Below are 20,396 nucleotides of genomic sequence, written 5' to 3' on the forward strand. Positions count from 1 at the left end.
CTGAGGTGACAGTCTGTGGATGATGCCACATTATTCATATAACAGGAATAAGGCTGACCAAAAAACTGCAGAAGGGCATTATGGAACCGAGTAACAGCGGAATATGGCAGTCAGTGAAGTCCATTGTAAATGAATGTCAATGAATACACACAGGGGAAAAAAAATGTCTTAATTGTACATGGTGAGTAGCAAGTTTTGAAGTGATTGTAATTCAAGAAAAAAGATCTCAGAGTTACAACAGACATTTACGCATAATAGCTTTTGTGTTTACTGAGTAGAGCTGGAGCGGATGGACAAAAGCAGCCGAGAGAAGGTTGGGAAGGACTGGCTGTTATCTTTTCCAGTTCAAGGGCTGCGGACATCAAGCGAAGCAATGGGAATCAGGTTCCAAGTTTAAAAATGTGGAAGGTGAAGGTTCTTCAGACAACGGCTATTTGAGCTCTGGAACTACTTGCCAAAGGATGTGGTGAACAATAAACTTTGAATGGGTCAATGGGAGACTGAGCAAGTTTATGCAAGAGAGATCAGCTTTATTTCCTTATACTTGTTTAAACACTGTTTAATTCATCATTCTCTGTAGTCTGTCTTTACTTTGCCAGACTGTAACTTGCCTCGAGACATTCTAAGTGCCATGCAGTTTATTTCCAAGCAGATAACTGACGGGTGGGACGCTAAATTGCCATTGCTCTCTGTAATTGTGCTTCAAAATACTGCCTGGAAAAGACACTGAAAGCTGTCCAAGGCTAGCTATGAGATGGCCAGCAGCGTGTGCACTGCTCTCCACGGTGTAAGACTGCAGTGCACAGAGGCGCACCCCACCTCCCACCCCTGACACGAAACCTTCCCGCCCATCCCCTCGCACCGCCGGAGGCGTGACTCCCATAGGCGGGTTGCGGCCGGCGTGGCCTGCGATTGGCTCGGAGCGCGGCGAGCAGGTCACGTGACGGGGGAGGGACCAGCATCGGCCGAGCTGCTTATAGCCGCCGGACAGGAGGGAAGGGGGCAGTTCGTTGGGTGCTGCGTGCGTGTTATTGCAGTGTGCTGTGCGCGAGCGGCCGGCGGTAAGCGGGGGCTCTGTGCTACTGGAGAAGAGCGGGGCTGGAAGGCTCTGCGTTTGGATCTTGGCGGGCTCCGGGCGCGCCTCCCCATTGGTTGCGCGGCGCAGGGGCGGGGCTCCGTCTCCCGCCATTTTGGGCGTGCGTTACTTCAGGTAGGGAGATAGGGTGCTTCTGAGGGGTGTCTGGGCTGCTACGGGGAGGCTGTGGGAAGGCTTCGCAGCTGCCGAGCTCGCGGTGACCTCTGGCATCTTGCTTGTGTAGGGCTAAAACGCGTGGAGCTCTGAGCTGAAGGAGCTTCCTAACCGCGTGACTTTGGCTGAGTTCTTAGTGCTGCTGTAAGAGCTTGCGAAGTGGGATCGTAATACTCTGGCTTTAGCCGTAGCCAGGTATTCTAATTTTTTTTTATTATTATTTTCTATTCTGCAGTGATCTGATGAATTCCAAAATGAAACAAAGCCTGAACGTGGAGAACTCATCTGGATCTCTGCAGGTATGAGCTTTGAGGTGTTGCTGCTAGAATGCAGGAGCATGTAAAGAACAGAAAGTGCAAGGTGCAAGTTGGCGAGTGCTGTGTTGTGAATAACCTTGGTGTGTTTGAAGGTGTGCACTGTGATGTCTTGGAAATGGGCTGTTAGAGGCACAAACCATATATCCACTTGAGGTATGCAACGTGCTCCCACCTGACTTAATGCTCTTGTCTTGGGAATGCTGTATTCTGCTTGAGCAGATGTGTTTGAGTGCTCTTCAGTACACAACAAGTATGTATTAGCTTAAGTCTGAGGTAGCTTGCTGTCTTAAAGCTGCTGCTGGCCTGCTGCAGTTCAGTTACTGTGTTTAGGGCTGTGTGTAGGGCTCTACAGAGTGGGTTCTGTTGTGGGGGTGAGCTTACAGGTGAAGCCATCTTGGTTTGAGCATACTGTAATTGTTGTATGTCTGTAGGTTTTTTTCTAGAACCACTTTAATAAGTCTTAATTGCCTTGAGATGATAGCAAAGCTTTTTTTTATTTCTGAGCTAGCTGTCTAGAAGTTACCTGAGATTATACTGAACTTACTTTTTTTTTTTTTTAATTAAATGTAGACCTTGACTGGAACTGGAAAATATGACATAATGTAGTCTAATAGCACTTAAGTGAGATTGATTACAACAAGAATTTATTAGTGAAAATGATCTTTGATAAGTCTGCATTTTTTTTTGTACTTTCAAATACTTAATTGTCATGTGTTAAGTCAAGTATTAGTCAATAGTTCCCTGGCAGAGCATACTGAATGCTGGTCCTCAATAGCAGCAAGCAGTGTCTGACACAGTGTGATTCCTGTTCCCACAGTAGTTAGTGTTTGTCCTGCAGTTCAACAGCAGGGTAATTGGTGGCAGAAACTACCGTGGGAAAGGTGAGCTCCTGTCATACGAAGCATGGTGTGTGGATCGGTGACTTTCTCACGCTGGCGTGGCATTGTATTCTGGTTATTTTTGCTTGGTTTTCTGCCATTGTTTGCTGTCCCATGGTGGCCATGTAACCAACCCAATCAGAGAGCATTAGTGTAGGAAATAGATATTTACATACAAGAAGAAAAGTAACAAATATATTGTTCATACAAAACAGTAGCCTGTCTGGATCCAAGCAAAGAAGTTGTGGCTTCACTTTGGTTAACTGAAGCAACACCATGTGTATAAATGAATACCATTTATGTGTTCATAGACAGTAAAACCACCAATAAAACAATGTAGCATGGTAAATAAACTTGCTATTGCAGCCTTTGTTTCTGTTGTGTAATACTTTGTTTCAGAGTGTAATACTGCTGTTGTCAAACATGGCTTTGGGAGCTTTCATTGTAGCATGTGTTATACTGCTTTTCAACTGGCCTTGGAATGTAGTCATGCATTTCTGCCCAGTGGCCTGTTTAAGCTCTGAGAAGACTGAGGGTAGAGATTGAGCTTGGCTTGATAAGATTACCTCTGTTGTAGAAGACTATATTCCCTTCTTTGCATAATCTTCAAAGTAGTTTAAAATATCATCTCTTTTTGAAGAGGTGAACAGTCCATTATGCTAATGGCAACATGGCAAACTGGAGTTTCAGTTTATGTAGGTAAGTGCGGCAACCCTTTGAAGCAGTGTTTCCTTTCTTTAGAAGTACTTCACAGACACTGCATGCAGTGCTGCCCCAAGACGGACTCTTAAGATGATTCAGCCTTCTGCAAAAGGTTGCCTGGTTGGAAGGTGTAATGAGGTAAGAGAATCACTTGTAGCTGTGTAATTATTTCTACTTGTACTAAAGCTTCAACTGAAAAAACATGTAATCTACTAATTAGTGACATAATCTAAGCTTACTGTTTTAGTAACAATACTTAAAATTAATAATTTTGGAGTATTTCAGGAAAACATTTGGGAATGTTCTTATAGAAAGCATCTATTATAATCAAATTTTATGTAAGCTTGAAATATGTGAAGAAATTGGAGGTGGTAGTCTTACTTGCAGTCCTGGACAAGCTTGCACTTGCTAACTTGTATTAAGAAAACAATAAAAACATACATTTAAATGCTGCTCTGAAACTAAACCTGCTTTTGTTTTATGCAGAAGAAATCTTCAGTCAAGAGGAAACTCTGGAATAACAGGCTTACTTCTTCAGCTTGTAAAGCTGAGGAATCTGTGGACAGAGAGCAAGAAAATGAGAATACAGATGATGTCATTCAAGCTGTAGATCTCATAAAAAGTGCGTGGTAATTCTAGGAATAATTTCTTGCTCTTTAAATGCTGTCCTTCTACTTGATATGACTTGAAGCATGGTTGTTTTGTTAGGTGTTTTTATGTAGTATTTGGGGGAGCTGATGATACTTTCCCACTGTAGTATGCTAAATGCAGTATAGTTGTCTGCTATTAAGAGTGGCTCCCAATACTGATTACCATGAACTCTCTGTGCAATGTTAAGTCTGGTAGTTCTCTACTTCAGCTTATCTATGGGCTTTCAACTGACTAAGCTGAAATGAAGGTCTGTTTTGCTGTAGGGTGCTGATGCTGAAGCTCCTGAGTTTCTCAGGACTAATTATAAAATACTGTGGGTTTTGTGGGTGTTAGTGTTCAGTGTGGACAGTGACTTAAGACTCATGTCTTCCATATGTTGTAATATGTGGGATATCTTCTAGGAGACTCAGCCTATATAGCCACTAATAAATGTGGGATCTTTTTCTCTGAACTTGTTTCTCAATGTAAATTTCTCAATGTAAATGTGCTACTAAGTGTGTGGGGAAAACACTACACAGTTTCTATTCTTGCAGTATCTGGAATGCTTGTGTTTGAGTTAGGTACCTTAAGGTGATCTGCTGAGTTCAGTCCTAGCATGGACTTACTGTAGCTTCTTACTTTAGAAAGTCCTTCATCTCAATATTGGAAAGAAGTCGCTGAAGAAAGGAGGAAGGCTCTGTATGAAGTGCTTCAAGAAAATGAAAAGGTAGCTGGTGAAAGTTAACTAACTTTTGTACCACCAGCAGCTATTGTTCCTCTGTTTTAACATCACTGTTTTGTTGAATTCAGTTGCACAAAGAGATCGAACAAAAAGATGGTGAAATCGCCCGCCTAAAGGAGGAAAATGAGGAGCTCATGTCACTGGCTGAACACGTGCATTATTTGACCAGCATGATCGAGGTACTTAAAAGTAACATTGTAGGATGAAATATGGGAGATCTGCAAGGCTGTTATTAGCAAAGCATGACTTCATTTGTGTGCTGATAGAAATGTAGATTATTGTTTGAGCTGCTTTCCACAGGCTAGCTCTGACAAGAGGCATAAGAGCCCTTTTTGGGGAATGAGTTTTTTTCTAGCTTACACTTGGTTAAGGAGCTGCAGCAGTATCAGAAGTACTTGGGAGATATGTTCTCCAAAATGAAGATTCAACCTGTTGTCTCCCAAGAACAGTCTGTGCATGTTAGAGATAGCGACATGCAAAGGAAGAGTTCACTTGCACTTTATTGGGATGAGTTAACTTTTTTGCCACTTTGGCCTAAGAAAAGCCTAATGTACAAAGCCTTTCTGCAAGGCTTATAAACTTGTAAACTGTAAAATGGCTTGTTTAATTAAAAGTGGTACTGTAGATGCTAATATTGCTGAACTCAATAAAAATTGAAAAGTATGCTTGATCAGCAGGTCTCAACAAAGAGCTGGGAACCAGAGCTTAGTTACAGCCTTACTCTTTTAAGGGAGAGTGCATCTCTATGCCTCAAGGAAGATAAGTCACCTGCAAGAGCTAAGGCTGATTCCACTAGCTGCTGAATAGTTCTTGGAAACAACATGTTTTGTGCTTTAAATTGCAGACCTACAGTAGATTTAATTTCTGGAAGTAGCTGCTGTTCTTTCTCTCTGAGAGTTCCTTGGAGACTGGTAACCTTGCTGCTGAGTCTGTGAAAGCAGGTATAGCTTGCCTGTAGCAGCCCTAGAACTATAACAAATAAGCAGCCATGAAACCTGGATGTACATATGATCATCTAGTTGGTTAGTGTCTGGACTGAGCTCTCTTGTGACATAAGAAGCTGGGTGCCTGGCGGTCTACTTCAGTTATCTGATTGGACTGGACAAGTTAATCAAGTTTACTTCATGAATTTCACAGTAATCTTCAAGTTTCAGTTAGTGTGATTATTTAGATCAGTCTTAAGACTCCATTGATTTACTCCACCTGATATTTCTGTTATTCAGGGAGTGCTTGTTACTGACAGACTCCCATGCAGAAATAATAAGCTTGAAGTAATGCTAAAGCATTAATTGTATGTAAAACATTTTCAAATACATCTTCTGAGGAATGAGGTATATGAACCATGTCATGCACTGTTTTAGTGATTACTAAACTCACTTCAGGCTGTCTTACTGGTTATTAAATTCATACAATCCCCTGTGGTTTTTCTAGAGGCTAACGGGGCAAGAATCTGATAATCTTGAGACACTGGAAAGTCTGGCTTTGGATGAATCCAAGCAAGAAAATGAAGAACTTAACCTTGGTGGTGATGCAGACAGCACTTCTTCAGAAGGGCCTTCACAAGCATTGTGTGACTTAAGGAAGAGTGTCTTGCTTCAAGTGAAGGAAATTAACAACTGTGACCTTAAGTAGGCTTATGTATGTGGATTCTTTTAATTGCAGACTTCCCCTTGAAAGGACATACTACATCTTCTCAGGTATAGAAACTCTTGTGGGAGCATGAGGGTGGCTTTTAACTGAAATTATGTAGCAGGGAGTATCTCTATACTGCTTGTAAAACTTATTACAGGCTGCAGTTAGTTGCTTGTTTAAAATGCAAATACTGTGTATTTCAAACTGTTGTTTAAGTATCAAATGGTCTGACATAATGCATGAGAACTGAGAAATAAATTTTTGCCTTACCAAAGCAGTGTCTTGTCTGAGTTGAGGAATGGCTAATTTTAAGCTCCACAAGTTGATTGTGGCTACTGTAGATGGAAGTTCTCAGTGTGTTTAGAAGGACTACCTGGGCACTTCTGAACTCCCTTGGTTTATTTTTATTTTATTCAGAATTCTGGAGAGCAGAATGGCTTGAGGGGAAGGGAAAAGCAAAAGCTGGAAAAAAACTTGAGTGCTGTTGGTGAGATGTAAGATTATTTTTTTTTTTTTCTGAATGGATAATAAGACTTCAGATTGGTTCTGAGGTTTAGTTAAACCCTTGCTTTGTCACTCTTAAATGATTGCTGCTGTCTTTTAAAGGAGCCTTTTCCAAGGCGTATAGGTGAAAGCTTAAATAGAAAATGGTAGGGTTTTTTGAAATTTGTCAGCTTATAGAATAGCTCAGTTGGAAGGGACCTGTGGAGATCAAGTCCAGATCCTGAGAGCCTTAGGAGCTAACTGAAAATGTAAAGCTCATCACTGATGGCAAAATTGTCAAAATGCTTCTTGAGCTGCTGACAGCTGTGGTGTTTACCACCTCACTAAGAAGCCTGTTGCAGTGTTCCACCAACCTCACAGTAAAGAATGCTTTATTAATGTCCAGTCTGAAACTCACCTGCATGTTTTGTGCTCTTGTTCTGTTATTGGTAATAAAGGAGCAGAGCCTGCTGCCTCTTGAGGAGAGCAAACAGACAGAGACCACTCAGACTTGTGTACTCTGCCTCTCCTAGCAAGATGTAGCTTTCAGCCCTGTTACAAGCTTTGCCTTCTTTTGTGTGCTTTCAAAGGCCTTAGTATCTTTCATATTGTGGGGGTCAGAACTGCATCAGTGCAAGTATAGCAAGAGGTCTGCCTCTGCTGGGCTATGCTTTAATACCCCCCAAATGTGGTTTGCCCTTGGCTGCCAGGACATGCTGCTGGCACATGCTGAGCCTGCTGTCACCACCTCCAGTCACTTTCTGCTGAGCTGCTCATCTCCTACTCTGTACCTGTGCCAGGCATTACTTTTCCAAACACAGAACCCAGCAATTACCTTTAAACATCGTGCTATTGCTATTACCCACTTCTCCATGGTAACTAGATCCCTCTGAAGCCTCCCCTGGATGCTCTTGCTTGCTCTTCAGCAGCTGTTCTGAGAACTTGATAGAGATGAAGTAGCCATGCTTCAGAGCTGTTCCAAATGGAAACTTGCTGTCTGTTTTCAGAGTACTGTTCTTGGTATTTACCAAGGGATGAGGCAGTGTGTTTGCCAGTACAGTGTTTACAAATGTTTCTCTTGTAAATACTTCAAGTCTTTAAGTGTTTACAAGAACAAAAGGTACACTTCAAAAACTTTTGAGGACCTTATCTGATAGCCGTATACAGGAATTAAGTATTTCCAGCTCCAAGTGCTGAGGTACAAGGGAGAGTAGTGCAAGCTTTCTAGTCTTGGGTGGGATCTTGGCAGTTGTTTGGCAAGGGTCTTCCTTGGACAGGCTCTAAAAGAAGGTGGTGGCAATTGCAATACCTTGTGAAGAGTTTAATGCAAAATGCAATGCTGCATGACTTTCAGCTGGCTGAAATAATCAGGGATTTTAGTTAGTGGGTTTCTATCTGACCTTCCCAAAACAGGTGCTTCAGGGCATGCACAAATGCCTTCAGAGCTATCAGATTGGTATTTTTAGATTTCTTCTGTATACTATTGTTTCCACATGGGTGCCAGTTAACACCTGTTTCACAACACATTTGAATGGGTATATTGGAATCATTACAGGATTTCTGGCTTCCATTTAGTCTTGAATCTGGTAAGCAAAGCAAGGCATCGTGTTTTCCTGGGAATGTAATAAACAAAAGATTACACCCTTCAGTTGTGCTCAGAGGACTAAACATAATTCTTTCCATTGCAGGTGTTTCCTTTAACTTGCAATAATGCAATGCTCTACTGAGCAAAACTAAAACAAAAAAACCTAACAGCTTGGATAATGGCTAACTGTTTTGTAGAATAATTTTCTTTTTGGGGGAGATGGGTAATATGGTCAAGTGACCTTATTGCCTGGATTCTAAGGTAGTGAAGGTTTTTCATGTCAAAGTAGTTAAGCAGTAGAAGCTGAGGAAACAGTTTTAACTTTTCATAGCAGATCTTTTATGCAGTGGAATTGAATTTATTTGTAGTTTCTTCTTAGGTAGCATTATTTTCAACATTTGGAGTAGTTTACGTTTCCTCAGAGCCATAGAAAGCTATGAAGTTTCATACCTAATTCCTTGGCAAGTTAGACCAAGCGAGTGGAGGCAGCTGTTGGAACTTTATTCATGTTTTGGTGTTTTCTAACTGATACAACACAAGCTTGAATAAAACAATTGTCAGAATGCTCTAAACCCAGAATTCGCATGCACCATCTTCATCTTGCATTTGTCTCATCTTCATTAAAATCTTCATTAAAACAGCCAAGAAGAATGTTTATTAGATCTAAATTGTGTGCTGTTTTTTGATTAAGTTCAAGTAACAAAGAAAAGATGCTTTTGAGTACCTGGATCTTTCTTTGAGTTGAGAAGGACTTTGTGCTAAGTAAATCTTTCATGTCATTCATATATTCTTTATACCCTGCAGCATTTGGCTGGCCTGTGATTAGAACACCTCTTACTTTCAAAAATACACAGGTCAGTTAGTAATTACAGCATGCTTGCACTGAATAACTCCAATGCATACTGTGGCAATTATCAGAGAAACTAGTTTTGTAATTGAAAAAAAAAACAACATACTGTGAGAAGACCAGCTGTGAGAGATGAACTGTGGCTTGGAAGCTGAATCTGTATGTGTTCTTTGTTGCAGATGTATTGGACCTTGATCAAGTAATATCTCCTTGTTATATCAGAAATATTAACTATAGAAACATTATCAGGAGCCTTGTGCTGCTGCATTCATCGCTGTTTAAAAATGTCCTAAAACAGTTGTTTCATTTTTTTTGTCCTGAATTCATTTTTTTTAAACATACATGCATTGGAGTTGTCTTATCAAAGTACGAGAACTTTCTGTGTGTGGAAAAACTTGTCAAATGTGTGGAAGTTATTTGTAGGTTATATGTATCTGTTACAGACATCTAACCTTTTATTTCTGTTCAAATATGTAAGGAAACTTTCACTTACCACTGAAGCACAGCTGTGTAGCTGAAAAGCATCACTAAAGACAAAGGCATTTCATATCCAGCTAAATTACAGAGAACACTGTCATGCAAAACAAAATTATCAGTTCTGGAACCTAAGTAGAGAAGGTGATTTTTCCAAGAAGTCATAAATGCCTTTGTGCAGCCACCTAACCAGCATGCTGCCTCTTTTTCATTGTTCAGCCTGTGGTCACAGTTTGATCTTTTGCTGATGGACCTTAAAGTTTCACAGATGTGGGATGCATTTACTGGGTCCTGGCACTTTTCCACAAAGAAATGTGCATGCCTTGAGGACAGAATGTCAGGTATGTAAGACTGAAGTGTTATGAGTCTGGACGTGTTTCAGGAAGGAACAGCTGTGCCTGGACTAGCAGAGACAAGTAATCATTGGTTTGGAGGGGGCTCATGTTAGGAAGAATGTTTTAGCTGGAAGACAAGCTCAGCAAAAATAACCATCTCAGTGCAGAAGTTCATTGTATTGAAGACAATGCACAGAGAAGTGAATTAGACCATAATAACTCCTTGGCTGGACAACTAAAATCACTCGATGTTTGGCACTGTATTGCTTGCCTGAGTGACCACAGCACTGACATGTGCTACAGCTTACTTTGCAGCCTGCACACAAATAAGAAAAAAAGATCAGTTTAGTTATTTTTTTTTTTCAAAGGAAGTACACTGTGTATTCATTTACTTTTCCTTAAGGGCCGTCTGAGGTTGTTTTTAGAACTGAATTTGAGATTATGAGCAGGTTTGAAAATCTACCAAGCCCTCATGTTATTAGTGCTGTTCCTGTTGAGACTGAATTGCATTGTTAGCAGTTCTTTCTTCAGAAATCATTATTGTGTATTGTTAACTTATGTTTCCATTCATGTAATAACAGGGTAGTTGAGAAATGATAAGGATGAGGAAATGATAAGAAAACTATTTTCTGCTGCTTTGTAGATCTGCCAACTGACCATGATGAAATGTGATTGGTCATGTTCAAGGCCAAACCCCTGGGGACAGCGATACCTCTGGGGCACCTAAATCAGCTGAAGAGGAGCACTGTGGGTTCTATCATCAGGTAGGATTGCAAATTGAGGTCCATATATAGGATACACAGTCCAGCAATCCTACAGACTTCTAGTTTTGAATGTTTCATGTAATAATCAGTATATAACAGACTGCAGCATGGAGCAAAGCTACATTAGATTGCTTTTTGGAGGCATGCTGATTCCAGGAGGAACCTTATGGATGGCAATGAGAAGCTCTGGGCAGGCAGATTGCTTCTGCTGCTGTAGCTGGAGGCTGTAGGTGACTGTATCTACTGGGCAGAACCCAGCAATGCTAACAGCATGGTGAAAACCATGGTAGCTCACAGAAAGTGTGAGGGGTAAAAATAAGAACAAGCCACTGACACAAACACCAGGCAAACTCGGTTCCTGAGAGCACTTAACCTGGCGTGCTACTTAGACTCCATTGCTGCTGAGTTACTTTGGTCCAGGAACTGTTTTCTTCACATACTTTTCTGGGGTGCCCTGGACCTAGTTTTAATAGGTTTTTAGAAGGCTCAAGGTGTTCACTTTCTCAAGAATATGTAACACTGAGGGCAGAAACTGCTGAGATTCCTGTTTGGTTACTTAAACTGAATGTAGTTTTTTTTTTTCCTGTATGTTGTCACAAATCATGTTAAGACAAGACTTTTTCTTTTAGAAAAAAAGTAAATAAAAGAAAGCTAGTGCTTAAACTTACCTTTAGCCTTTATACATCTATATGCCAGGTTCAAGCTTGTCAGTCTCAGGTACCACAATAAAAACCAAACTCTGTGTCTCAATGTTTGCACTCAGATATCTGTGAATTTCCTCACTGAGTCTGAGGGCGCAATTTTCTCATACCCATTTGGTGTAAGCTGTATATATGGGGCTTCTAATAATTGGAATACTATTGTGGATGAGCTTTACAGTAACAAACTCACTTAAACTACAGTGAGACAGAAGCAACGCCATCAACTCCATTTAGTGTAATACCTGTACGTGTGAGCAACCTGTTGTTCTCTGTAGCTTTGGCTTTTTGATCTTCAGGTACTTCTGCGTACCTCAGATCAGTTCAGAATGCAACACCTACATAGCTTTTCCCCCTAAAAAATTGCATTCTGCTCTGTGATGCACAAACTGTAGCCAAGCAAGCTTTTGATAGGATCTGATGACAGATAGAAGAATATAAGAATATTCCTGGTTTCTTTTTAAACACTGTGTGCTTCTTGCTGATGCTCTGAGACAGGAGGAAGGGTGCCCACACAGAGACACTTGAAGCAAACAGAGGAGGAGTGCTAAGAGGATGCACTCTTCACCTTGCTTCAAAAATACTATTTTATTTTAGAACTTTTTTAATGTGCTTTTGTTCACCTTACAGAGATACAACTAAGAGCAGTCACTTTCACCGTTGTTTCATCCCTCTATTTTTCCAAACTTTCTGATTTGTGTGTCTATTTCTGTTACTAAAACAGCTTGCTGCGTACCTTCCCTTGGCCAACAGAAAAAAGGAACTTGCAGCAGTTGTGTATACAAAAACATGAGCTAGTATTGTATCATTTCTGCGCCACTCAAGATACTGCAGTTCTGTCTGCCCTCACACAAATAAGCTATGTGTTTGCTGTGTGTATTGCTTGCTCAAACGTAGATATTTGTCAGACCTTAATGTTCTTCCAAGTCTTAACATTGATATGGTATGTAACAAAAAGCATTTCTTCACCACAGGAAATCTAGCAGGTAATTTTGCACAATTTAGCTGAACTTCTTTTATATCATAGAATCTTGTAATCTTGTGATTTCCAAATAGGCAGTTCCTGCTGAGTTCTGCCTATAGTAGTGGGGGGTGATTTCCATGGTAGTTTGAAAGTTACGTGAGCCTAACTATGGAGAGGATACTGGTAGAAAGAAAGATTATACATATGGACTGATGTGCTTAGTACTTAAAAAATAATCTTTATTATAACTTAAATGTGATAGGAAATAAATGTCACAAAACTAAAGGGGGGAAAAAAAAAAGCAGAGGTCAGTACAAAAGAACACCTTGAAAGAACTCAGCTGCTGGGACAGGTGTGGTACAAAAACCAGAACATGGTTATTTCACCTTCTGTATAAAGAGTCTGTGTCCCTCAGTAAACAAGTAAGCATTTTGAACTGTACAAAATGTACCTTTTTAATTAAAGGGAGAATATATATATTTATAAATATACAGATATGTACATTGTTGTAACATTCACCATTAAAAAAAAAAACAACAAAAACCAGAATAACTTCTGCCTGCCAATGTGTTTGGCGCTAAAGGCTTCCTTTTGATGTGAATTGTTTGCAATCTTTTATATGTAGTCTATGCAAATTTGGATACTATAATTGACATCTAAATATCATTTCATGCATAATAAACACAGTACAGAAACACTCTTCTGCTAAATTCTGTTCACCTCCTCTGTTATCTTCAGGCTCATAATCAACAGCTTGAAGCACTGTCTTCTTGCAGTGGGGGAGCGAATGCATTCACTTCACACTGTTTATTACTGCCTCCAAGGTCTGCTTTAGTTTGTTTCAGTTCTTTATTGAAATCATTCTATAGAAGCTATCCTCCACTAATTACAGTGTGTGAAATCCAATCCTGCTTGCAACCTGCAGGACAGAATGGCTTTGGGGACTTGTGCAATTAGCTGTATTCATCACTACTTCTTGGAATAAATAAATGTGCTTTACCTTTTCATTTAGTTTTTCAAAACCTACGTGGTTATTTGATCCTCATGAATCTCTGGATTAATGATGGTTCGTTGCTGGAGGGTGAGAGAAAGGAAATAAAAGACTAGTAGAGGCATTCAGAATGAGTCACTAAAGTGACACCTCCTTGGGCTTGCATCATGCTGCTTCTGGAGGCAAAATTTGAAGAAAATCGCTCTGTATTTCATTACTGAGACAGCACGTGGAGTTCTGGGCTGCTGGAGTGGTTCTGGGAACACTGTGAGGCAGCAGGCGCTTTGTTCGGCATTGGAGAGAAAGTTGCTTTGTGGTTCTGCTCAAGTGGCCTCCTACTCATCCGTTTCACATATACACATCATGTGTCTCAAGTTTTCATGACCACTTCAAGGAAGTAAACGTAATTAATGCTCAGTAAAATATACAAAGATGCCAGATTCTAAAAACTCAGAGAAGTTTGCCAAGGCTGAGTAACTGCAATTGCATTATTTATTACAGACCAGTCAAGAAAATATTGTTCCTCAGCCTCATCTGGCTGTTCCATCATAAGCTGCAGAGGAGCCAATAGGAACTCTTTAGCTGTGTTTAGATTTTGCTTTTCCTTAAAAAGTTGGTGAATTGCTACATTTTGGGATGCTCCTTCAAAGTCTTCATTCTACTTCCCACGCTTAATGGCAGCTCCATCTTTCTTTCACGTCTGTTACGCTCAGGTTCTTTTCCTAAAAAGCTGTGGCAGATTCAGTTCCACGGCGACTTCCAACTCTGACGAATTCCCGAGGGAATTTGTCCAGCTGTTCGTAGGCCAGTCTCCCATCTTCACCTGAACACAACATGTTAAAGCATCATAGCAACCTATATCACTGCCATACAACATGTGAACTATTGGATTCTCTGCTATTAGAAGGTAACCGGTAACTTCTTTCCCCCTTAACATTTCTTACGTTGTTGAAGGCAACTTCAGAAATTACTTGGAAAGTTAAGTATGTTGGTACAAGTAACTTAAGGATTACTTGGAAAAGAATGTTCAAACTATTTCTTAATTTGCCCTTGCCGGTTGCTTTTATTTAGAGCAAAACAGAAGCAGCTCTGGCTTGTATGGCTAGATGACAGAATCTGTACAACTATCTTACTTAAATGACCTGCAGTGCTCCATGTCTCAGCTGCAGCTGTAATATGAAGCAGATGATGTTTATCTGTTTGTAATTTAGGTGCTTTCACCCACTTGTTGCTTTCTGGCACTTTTAAGAAGTGAGTCTAACCACATCTTGAGCTCACCATGAGCAATCAAAAAAAGGTCTCTGGTACATCATCTAGAAGAATGGTACAATCTTCCAGAGTTTGTATAACAGACATAGGGTTAAACATTTCAGAATCTGAGTAACAACGTTGGCAGCAGAGTAAGTTCCTGCTAAATTGGTAAATGAAGAGTGTGTGTTTGATGAATTTGCATAAGTAAAATTAGAAATGGACATATACCCATGAGCAAAACATTCTGTCTACCCTATGGAGTTGAGGACAGGCCAGAAAAATACAGCTTTGGTTTTTTTCAGTAATGGAGTAGTGCCACTGAAGTACTGGGCAGCCATAGTTCCAGTCATGCTGATACACAGCTAGATAACAGGTTAATGAGCAGGGTGGCTGCTGCCCCAGAGAAAAATGAAGGTCTCTGCAAGGTGTCTGAGGTTCTGTGTGAAGGAGCTGTTGCAGGTTAGGATCTGTCCAAATAAGCATATGGAAATCATTCAGCTCAAATGAAAGCTTGGTAGTGCTAATGGCACTTGCAAGTGTGATTTGTTTCAGTAAGCTGTTTAGGCAGCTAGGAAGTGCAGGGTACAGAGGAAGCCCAGAACAGGGTGTGATATGTTGCAGAAGGGGAGCTGGTCCTGCCTCCTCAAGGAGGAGAGGTTACACTCCCTAGGACAAGCAGAACACAAATGCTGTTTTCTATATAACTTCAATAAAAGGTGTTGTACTGAATGCCTACGCTTGTTTTTCAAACATAAAGTCATTATGAAGTAGATCCCTTTTGTCAGCTTTTCCTTTGCTATTTTTCCATTTCTGCTCCCCCCCTAGACTCAGTTCAATTTCTCTCTTTTTGATCCATTTTCATGATCTTCAGAATGAATTACTTCTAAGAACATATACTTTTAACCTGTTTGTGTGTAATTCAATTGTTTTATGTGTATTTCTGTTCAAAAAGAAAACAAAATGCTGTAAAGGAGGCAACTCACCAAGTGAGAGCAAGGTTTCAGAGGCTACTTTTCTAATCTCTTCATTGTCAGACTGGCAGAGCATGACCAGCATTTTAATACTCTCAGTAGCCTGGAAAATAGAAAAAAGAATCATATGAACACTGCCTATTATGGTTTAATTTCAGAACATCATATAGGAGTATTTACCACCCTCTGTGTTTCCTTTCACTGTGCACTTGGAAATACCATCTTGTGTCCTTGGTCTCGTCTTAAAAGTGTTCACAAGCCAAACTGCATGACAACATGCACACCCCTCTGCCCTGTCTCACTTCATGCAGGATGAGAAGGGCTCCTGCTCCACTAGCTTTAGCCAGGAGGCTGTGCAGGGGAAGCTGCCGGAGCGCCCAGCACTAACATGAGAAGCCCCGTATCTCATGCTTCATGCAGGAGAAACCATCACTCTGCTGTAGGTCTATTGCATGGAATATACTTTTATTTGCTGTGTCCAGTGCCAGCTGAGTTAGCATGCAACTGTTTTTCTTTCTTTTATGGGAAGTAGTACGGAAGTGGTACCAGAGGTGAGCTGAAAATGTAGCATGGCCTAAACTTCCTCTTGCAGTCTCTCTGTGCAGTGTCACAAATTTGCTATGTATCTCTTCTACTGCTGCAATCTACGTGCATTATAGTTAGTTTTATCCTGGAAAAGGATTATTTTCTTCCTCTCCTTCAAAAAAAAGCTTTGAAACTGTTTCCAAACAAGGAATCTGTACAATGATATGCAGCAATGCAAAACAAAAGCTGCTGTTGCAATTTCTATTTTATCATTCTCACTTCTCAGGTGTCCTTTCTTTAAAGTAATGCCAAGAACCACGACTAAACTCCTTGTCTCTTACCTTGAGGTATCTCAGAGCCAGGCAGGCTGCTTTCTGCAGCTGGAGGTTGGGCTGGGTTAGCGCTTCACAGTAATAAATCAAGGCCTGGAGAAAGATAAAGAGAAGTAGCCTTGAAAATGTCTTTGGCTGTTTGGAGCAGCAGGCTGGAGAGTGGAGTCTGCCACGAATGGCTGGAAGTCAACCCCTAATTTCTTCTCATTTCCCTTCTCCCATCTCTTTAATTTCTGTGCTTAATCTGGCTTTACTTCCTACCTTCAGCATCTGTGCTAGACTCACATCTTAGGTGGCAGATCTCAGTTGCCAGCTTCCTTTAGGGAAAAAAAATGCAATCTACATCTTTGTGTGCTGATGATGCTGAGGACTTGCCTTCAAGCTGGGTTTAAGGTAGGCTGGCACAAAGGCCAAGATGTGGAAGATAGCTGTAGAGTTCAGTACTTCCTAAATATATGTGTGATCTGGTTTAGCACCTGTTTAGTACACAACAACAGGTAGAAGCAGACTGGCATAATGATAGAAATAAACCTACATATTTGCAGAAAAAATAGGTGGAAAATCCCCCTGGTTCAGTTTAAATCAGGCTCAGAACAATTATTTTATAAATGTAGACATTTGAGACACACAGACAGAAAAAAAAATTTATGATTATACAGGTCCCTTATGCAGTAGGTGATTTTCTGCCACTTACCTTCTCCCTGAAGTGCTTGTTTTCTGCAGTAGCTGTCAGAAGTGATGCCACAGACTCACTGACTTCATTTTTATTTTCATTGAGAAGTAAAGCCAAAGCTCTCAAAACTTCTTGCTGCGGTGGGAGGTTGTTGGAGTTTATTTTGGACACATTTTGATGCAGTTTTCCATCTTTCACAGACTGCAACATCTGAACCACGGAGGCTAGAAGTGTAGGAGGAAGGCTTTTGTTACTTTTTTTTATCACGTGTTTCAGATTCCTCATTTCCCCACCAACAATCCTCACTATATACAGAGGACAGATAAAAAATCCCCATCTAAATGTTGCAGCATTGTGGTGTCTCTTCACAGGGAACTGGGCTCTAGGTTGGGTTTGTTTCTCAGACATTCTTCTTAAGGAGGTGTATGGTGTTGAGTCACAGCCTGAACCACTGATTGATCACCTGAGGCAAGCACTGAGTCAGCTGTGGGAGCACAAGTGAAGGCAATTCAGCTGTGTGACTGGAAGGGATGGAGCCTGGCTGCACCTCTCTTAGACCTCATTTAAGGGCTGACTGCGCCTGGGGAAGGATCTCTTTCTGGAGCTCACTTCTCTGTGTAGTTTTTTTCTGCAAGCCTAGATCTTTGGATAAAGGTGAGTATTTTTTTTCCTGTTTTCATTGGAGTAATCTTTCCAGCTGTAACAGGAGTATATGAGTAGATGGACTAAATGGGATGCTGTTGTGTTGCTTAAATTCTCATCATAACAAGGGAAAACCAATATCTTAGCCAGTGTATTGACTTCCAGTACAGTTTTATGGAAGTTTTTCCTAGGCAGGTTGATGTCTCCCATCAAAAGCTAGGGCTTATGTGTTTCAGATGTGACCTGAAATGTCTTTTTCCTTCCAGGCTTTTGATTAAAGTTCTCCGGTTAGGGAAAACTATACTCAAACTGCATCTCAGCTAGCTCACTACAGAGTCCTGGAACTCAATGATCTTTGAGGTCTCTTCTAACCTAAGCCATTCTGTGATTTTTGTGAAAACTTGACTTGCCAGGAATTGCAGTCTAGCATGCTTTGTGGAACATCTGCTTCTCTCTTTAAGTCTTGGAGGCAGAGCCTACCAGTGACCTCGGTGCTGTGATCCCTTGGCTCCTGAGAAGATCTCAGCATTTCATAGAATCACAGAATTCATGAGATATCTGCGTAAAGGAGGATGAAAGACTAGAACTCCACCAAAGCTGTGGGCATGGAAAACGTGCCAGGCCTTGGGCCTGGCTCAGCACTATCAGCTATTTCCTGAAAAGTAACTTAGTGTTTTTTTTCTTATTCATTTGTGGAAATAGAAATGACTGATAGTGAATCTGCATCAGCACCTCCCTTTGATATGTGCAACTCTGGGATGCAGTCACATTTAGTATCCAAGGCATTTCTTTGCCTCTCCCCCATTCTCCTGTAAAATCAGAAGGACACCCATGCAATCCCTATTAGCTACTATATTTTGTATACCCTACCTTCTTTTGCAAGCTGCAGCAAATAGCTTCCAAGGTCATTAACACTGTGGCTGGCAAAATAGTTGTAATACTGAAAGACAGTAATGATTTCTGAGGACATGGTAGAGTAGAGGACGGGCTCTGTCCGGTCCAGAATCTGAGACACCAGGATTCGGAAAACTGCAGGGACAAAAGGATGTGTTAGTGAGAACAGAAGCTGCTGGCATTCCTGCCCAGGTGTGAGGCATGCAGAAAGTGAGCCTGGGAATGTCCTGGAGGGCAGCAGAATAGAACAGGAAGGAAAACCCCATCCTGGGTGGGCATCTGCAGTCTGAGCAAGCCATCCTGTTCCTGCTCAGGGAGAGCTAGTCAATTGGAGCTGGAGTTTGACAAGTGGTACATTCAACCCCAAACAGAAACCAATGTTCAGATAGACACACTTGAATTTGTACACATTTCATGCCAGTGAACTGTAATGGGACATGGACATTATATCAACACGTTATGGTTGGACTAGGTGATCTTTGTGGTCTTTTCCAATCTTAATGGTTGTATAAAATTGAGAGGTTTCCCACTGCACTGTATTGCTTTCAAATCTGTATTTGGGAATGCACTTTCTGATTACCTCATGAGTCTTTAAACAATGATTTCTTTTCACTTTTTTTCTCCTATTCCAATCTGATTATTTCAGGCTAAAATTGTTCCAAGAATTTGTTGTATTAGTTTTCAAATAACATCTTGGAGCCATGCCCAAACAGACCTCCAGGGGTTGGAAAACAAAGCAATGAAAGCTGAGTAAAGCCCAGTGCAAAACTGTTCTCCCTTTTGATGACAAATAACTTCTTTGCAGCAGCAGGAGGTACCTGTTTCTGCAAGCCCTGGACATTCCTCATTCACAGTGGCAGCAAAATTGATATCCAGCTGCTTCATCATCTTGTCTGCAGATGTGTGATAGACTCCTGAAGGACCAGTACACTTCATCCAGAAAGCCAGCAGTGACAGCTTCTTGTGGAATTCGGGGATTGCTGAAGGAGAAGACAAAATGAATGATGAAGCAAAGCTGTGCTCAGTGCACTCTCTTTCTAAAGGGAAATGTGGTATGTGTGGAGAACATCCACTCCATGTCACTGATAGAAAGTAGGTCACCCTGTGCCACTGCCTTCACAGAGGTGGTCGCATGCTGACCCCAAGTTTGTGATGTGTTATTTCTGTTTCCCAAAGGAAGATGTGAGGAAAATCTGCTTCTGATCCAGTTCTGGACACTGTCTCATCTCTTTTAAATACCATGAATTACTAGGGGAAATAAATGGTCTGCATGAGACTGGTCCCTATCCAAGCACTGCTCTGTAGCCTTGGGTAAGTTGCTCCATTTGGGACACACTGTCTGAGGAGTTGTCTTACGACTCCTGTAGCATAAGGCAGATCTTGAATTTCCTCGGGAAAGAGGTGGAGGACAAATTTGGCTGCCAAAGTGGCAGCATCCCCACCCTGTTGCTGCAGCTACCCCTGCTCACCTTCTGCATGTCAACCAGGATAAGGATCAGTACAACCCCTTCTCACCTGCTTATTTCTGAATAGGAGTACATAAGACAGAATAAGGTGAGGCTGGAGAAGGCCTGGGCAACATGATCTAGCTGTGATGTCCTTGTCTATTGCAGGGGAACTGGACTAGACAGCCCTCAGAGATCCCTTCTAACTCTAAGGATTCTATGAATAAGGTCCCTGACCAGCTTCAGTGACTGCTACATCTGTTTGTGAGTTGTCTCCTGCTATGGTGCACTCCCTGCAGTTAATTACAGTGGTTATTTCAGCAAGCCTCCTGCCCAAACCAGCCCTTTTCAGAAGGAAGGCCCCCTAATGTT

At 41.2% G+C, this 20,396-nt stretch overlaps 2 protein-coding genes and 1 long non-coding RNA gene across 9 annotated transcripts in view; 2 read left to right on the forward strand and 1 right to left on the reverse strand.

Moving 5' to 3' along the window:
• Nucleotides 1–984: 984 nt before the first annotated feature.
• GMNN (geminin DNA replication inhibitor) lies at nt 985–12,771 on the forward strand. Of its 6 annotated transcripts, none has more exons than XR_007375690.1 (8): nt 993–1,210; nt 1,485–1,548; nt 3,186–3,284; nt 3,633–3,768; nt 4,421–4,503; nt 4,587–4,697; nt 5,950–9,880; nt 10,518–12,771. XR_007375690.1 is itself a non-coding variant. In XM_048938829.1 (7 exons), exons 2-7 carry the CDS (start codon nt 1,492–1,494, stop codon nt 6,148–6,150), a joined length of 687 nt encoding a protein of 228 aa, XP_048794786.1. In that variant the 5' UTR covers nt 985–1,210; nt 1,485–1,491; the 3' UTR covers nt 6,151–12,771. The 6 variants fall into 6 exon arrangements, 4 of the variants coding, with proteins under 4 accessions (XP_048794786.1, XP_048794788.1, XP_048794787.1 ...); XR_007375691.1 differs by having other exon boundaries at nt 5,950–9,072; XM_048938829.1 differs by having other exon boundaries at nt 985–1,210; nt 5,950–12,771.
• Nucleotides 12,772–12,895: 124 nt separating this feature from the next.
• RIPOR2 (RHO family interacting cell polarization regulator 2) overlaps nt 12,896–20,396 on the reverse strand; it is a 58,172-nt gene continuing 50,671 nt past the window's right edge. Inside the window, 8 exon segments of the mRNA XM_048938828.1 lie at nt 12,896–14,006; nt 14,009–14,078; nt 14,080–14,114; nt 15,526–15,616; nt 16,380–16,463; nt 17,065–17,267; nt 18,556–18,714; nt 19,398–19,559. Of these exon segments, the coding sequence (XP_048794785.1) occupies nt 13,963–14,006; nt 14,009–14,078; nt 14,080–14,114; nt 15,526–15,616; nt 16,380–16,463; nt 17,065–17,267; nt 18,556–18,714; nt 19,398–19,559 (848 nt within the window). The 3' untranslated portion in view covers nt 12,896–13,962.
• Nucleotides 17,300–20,359, forward strand: LOC125690470 (uncharacterized). Of its 2 annotated transcripts, none has more exons than XR_007375692.1 (3): nt 17,300–17,697; nt 19,385–19,890; nt 20,193–20,359. It is a non-coding gene; the product is annotated as an uncharacterized LOC125690470 (long non-coding RNA). The 2 variants fall into 2 exon arrangements; XR_007375693.1 differs by having other exon boundaries at nt 17,304–17,697; nt 19,385–19,631; nt 19,756–20,359.

This window comes from Lagopus muta, chromosome 3 (genome assembly GCF_023343835.1).
Source record: "Lagopus muta isolate bLagMut1 chromosome 3, bLagMut1 primary, whole genome shotgun sequence".
Lineage (NCBI taxonomy): Eukaryota > Metazoa > Chordata > Aves > Galliformes > Phasianidae > Lagopus > Lagopus muta.

What these genes read in the sequence shown, in the direction of transcription:
- GMNN (XM_048938829.1), top strand. Translation starts at nt 1,492, where the DNA reads ATGAATTCCAAAATGAAACAAAGCCTGAACGTGGAGAACTCATCTGGA. An exon ending in TGGTTGGAAGGTGTAATGAG is followed by an intron (nt 3,285 to 3,632) that starts GTAAGAGAATCA and finishes TGTTTTATGCAG; the next exon opens with AAGAAATCTTCAGTCAAGAG. An exon ending in TGCTTCAAGAAAATGAAAAG is followed by an intron (nt 4,504 to 4,586) that starts GTAGCTGGTGAA and finishes TGTTGAATTCAG; the next exon opens with TTGCACAAAGAGATCGAACA.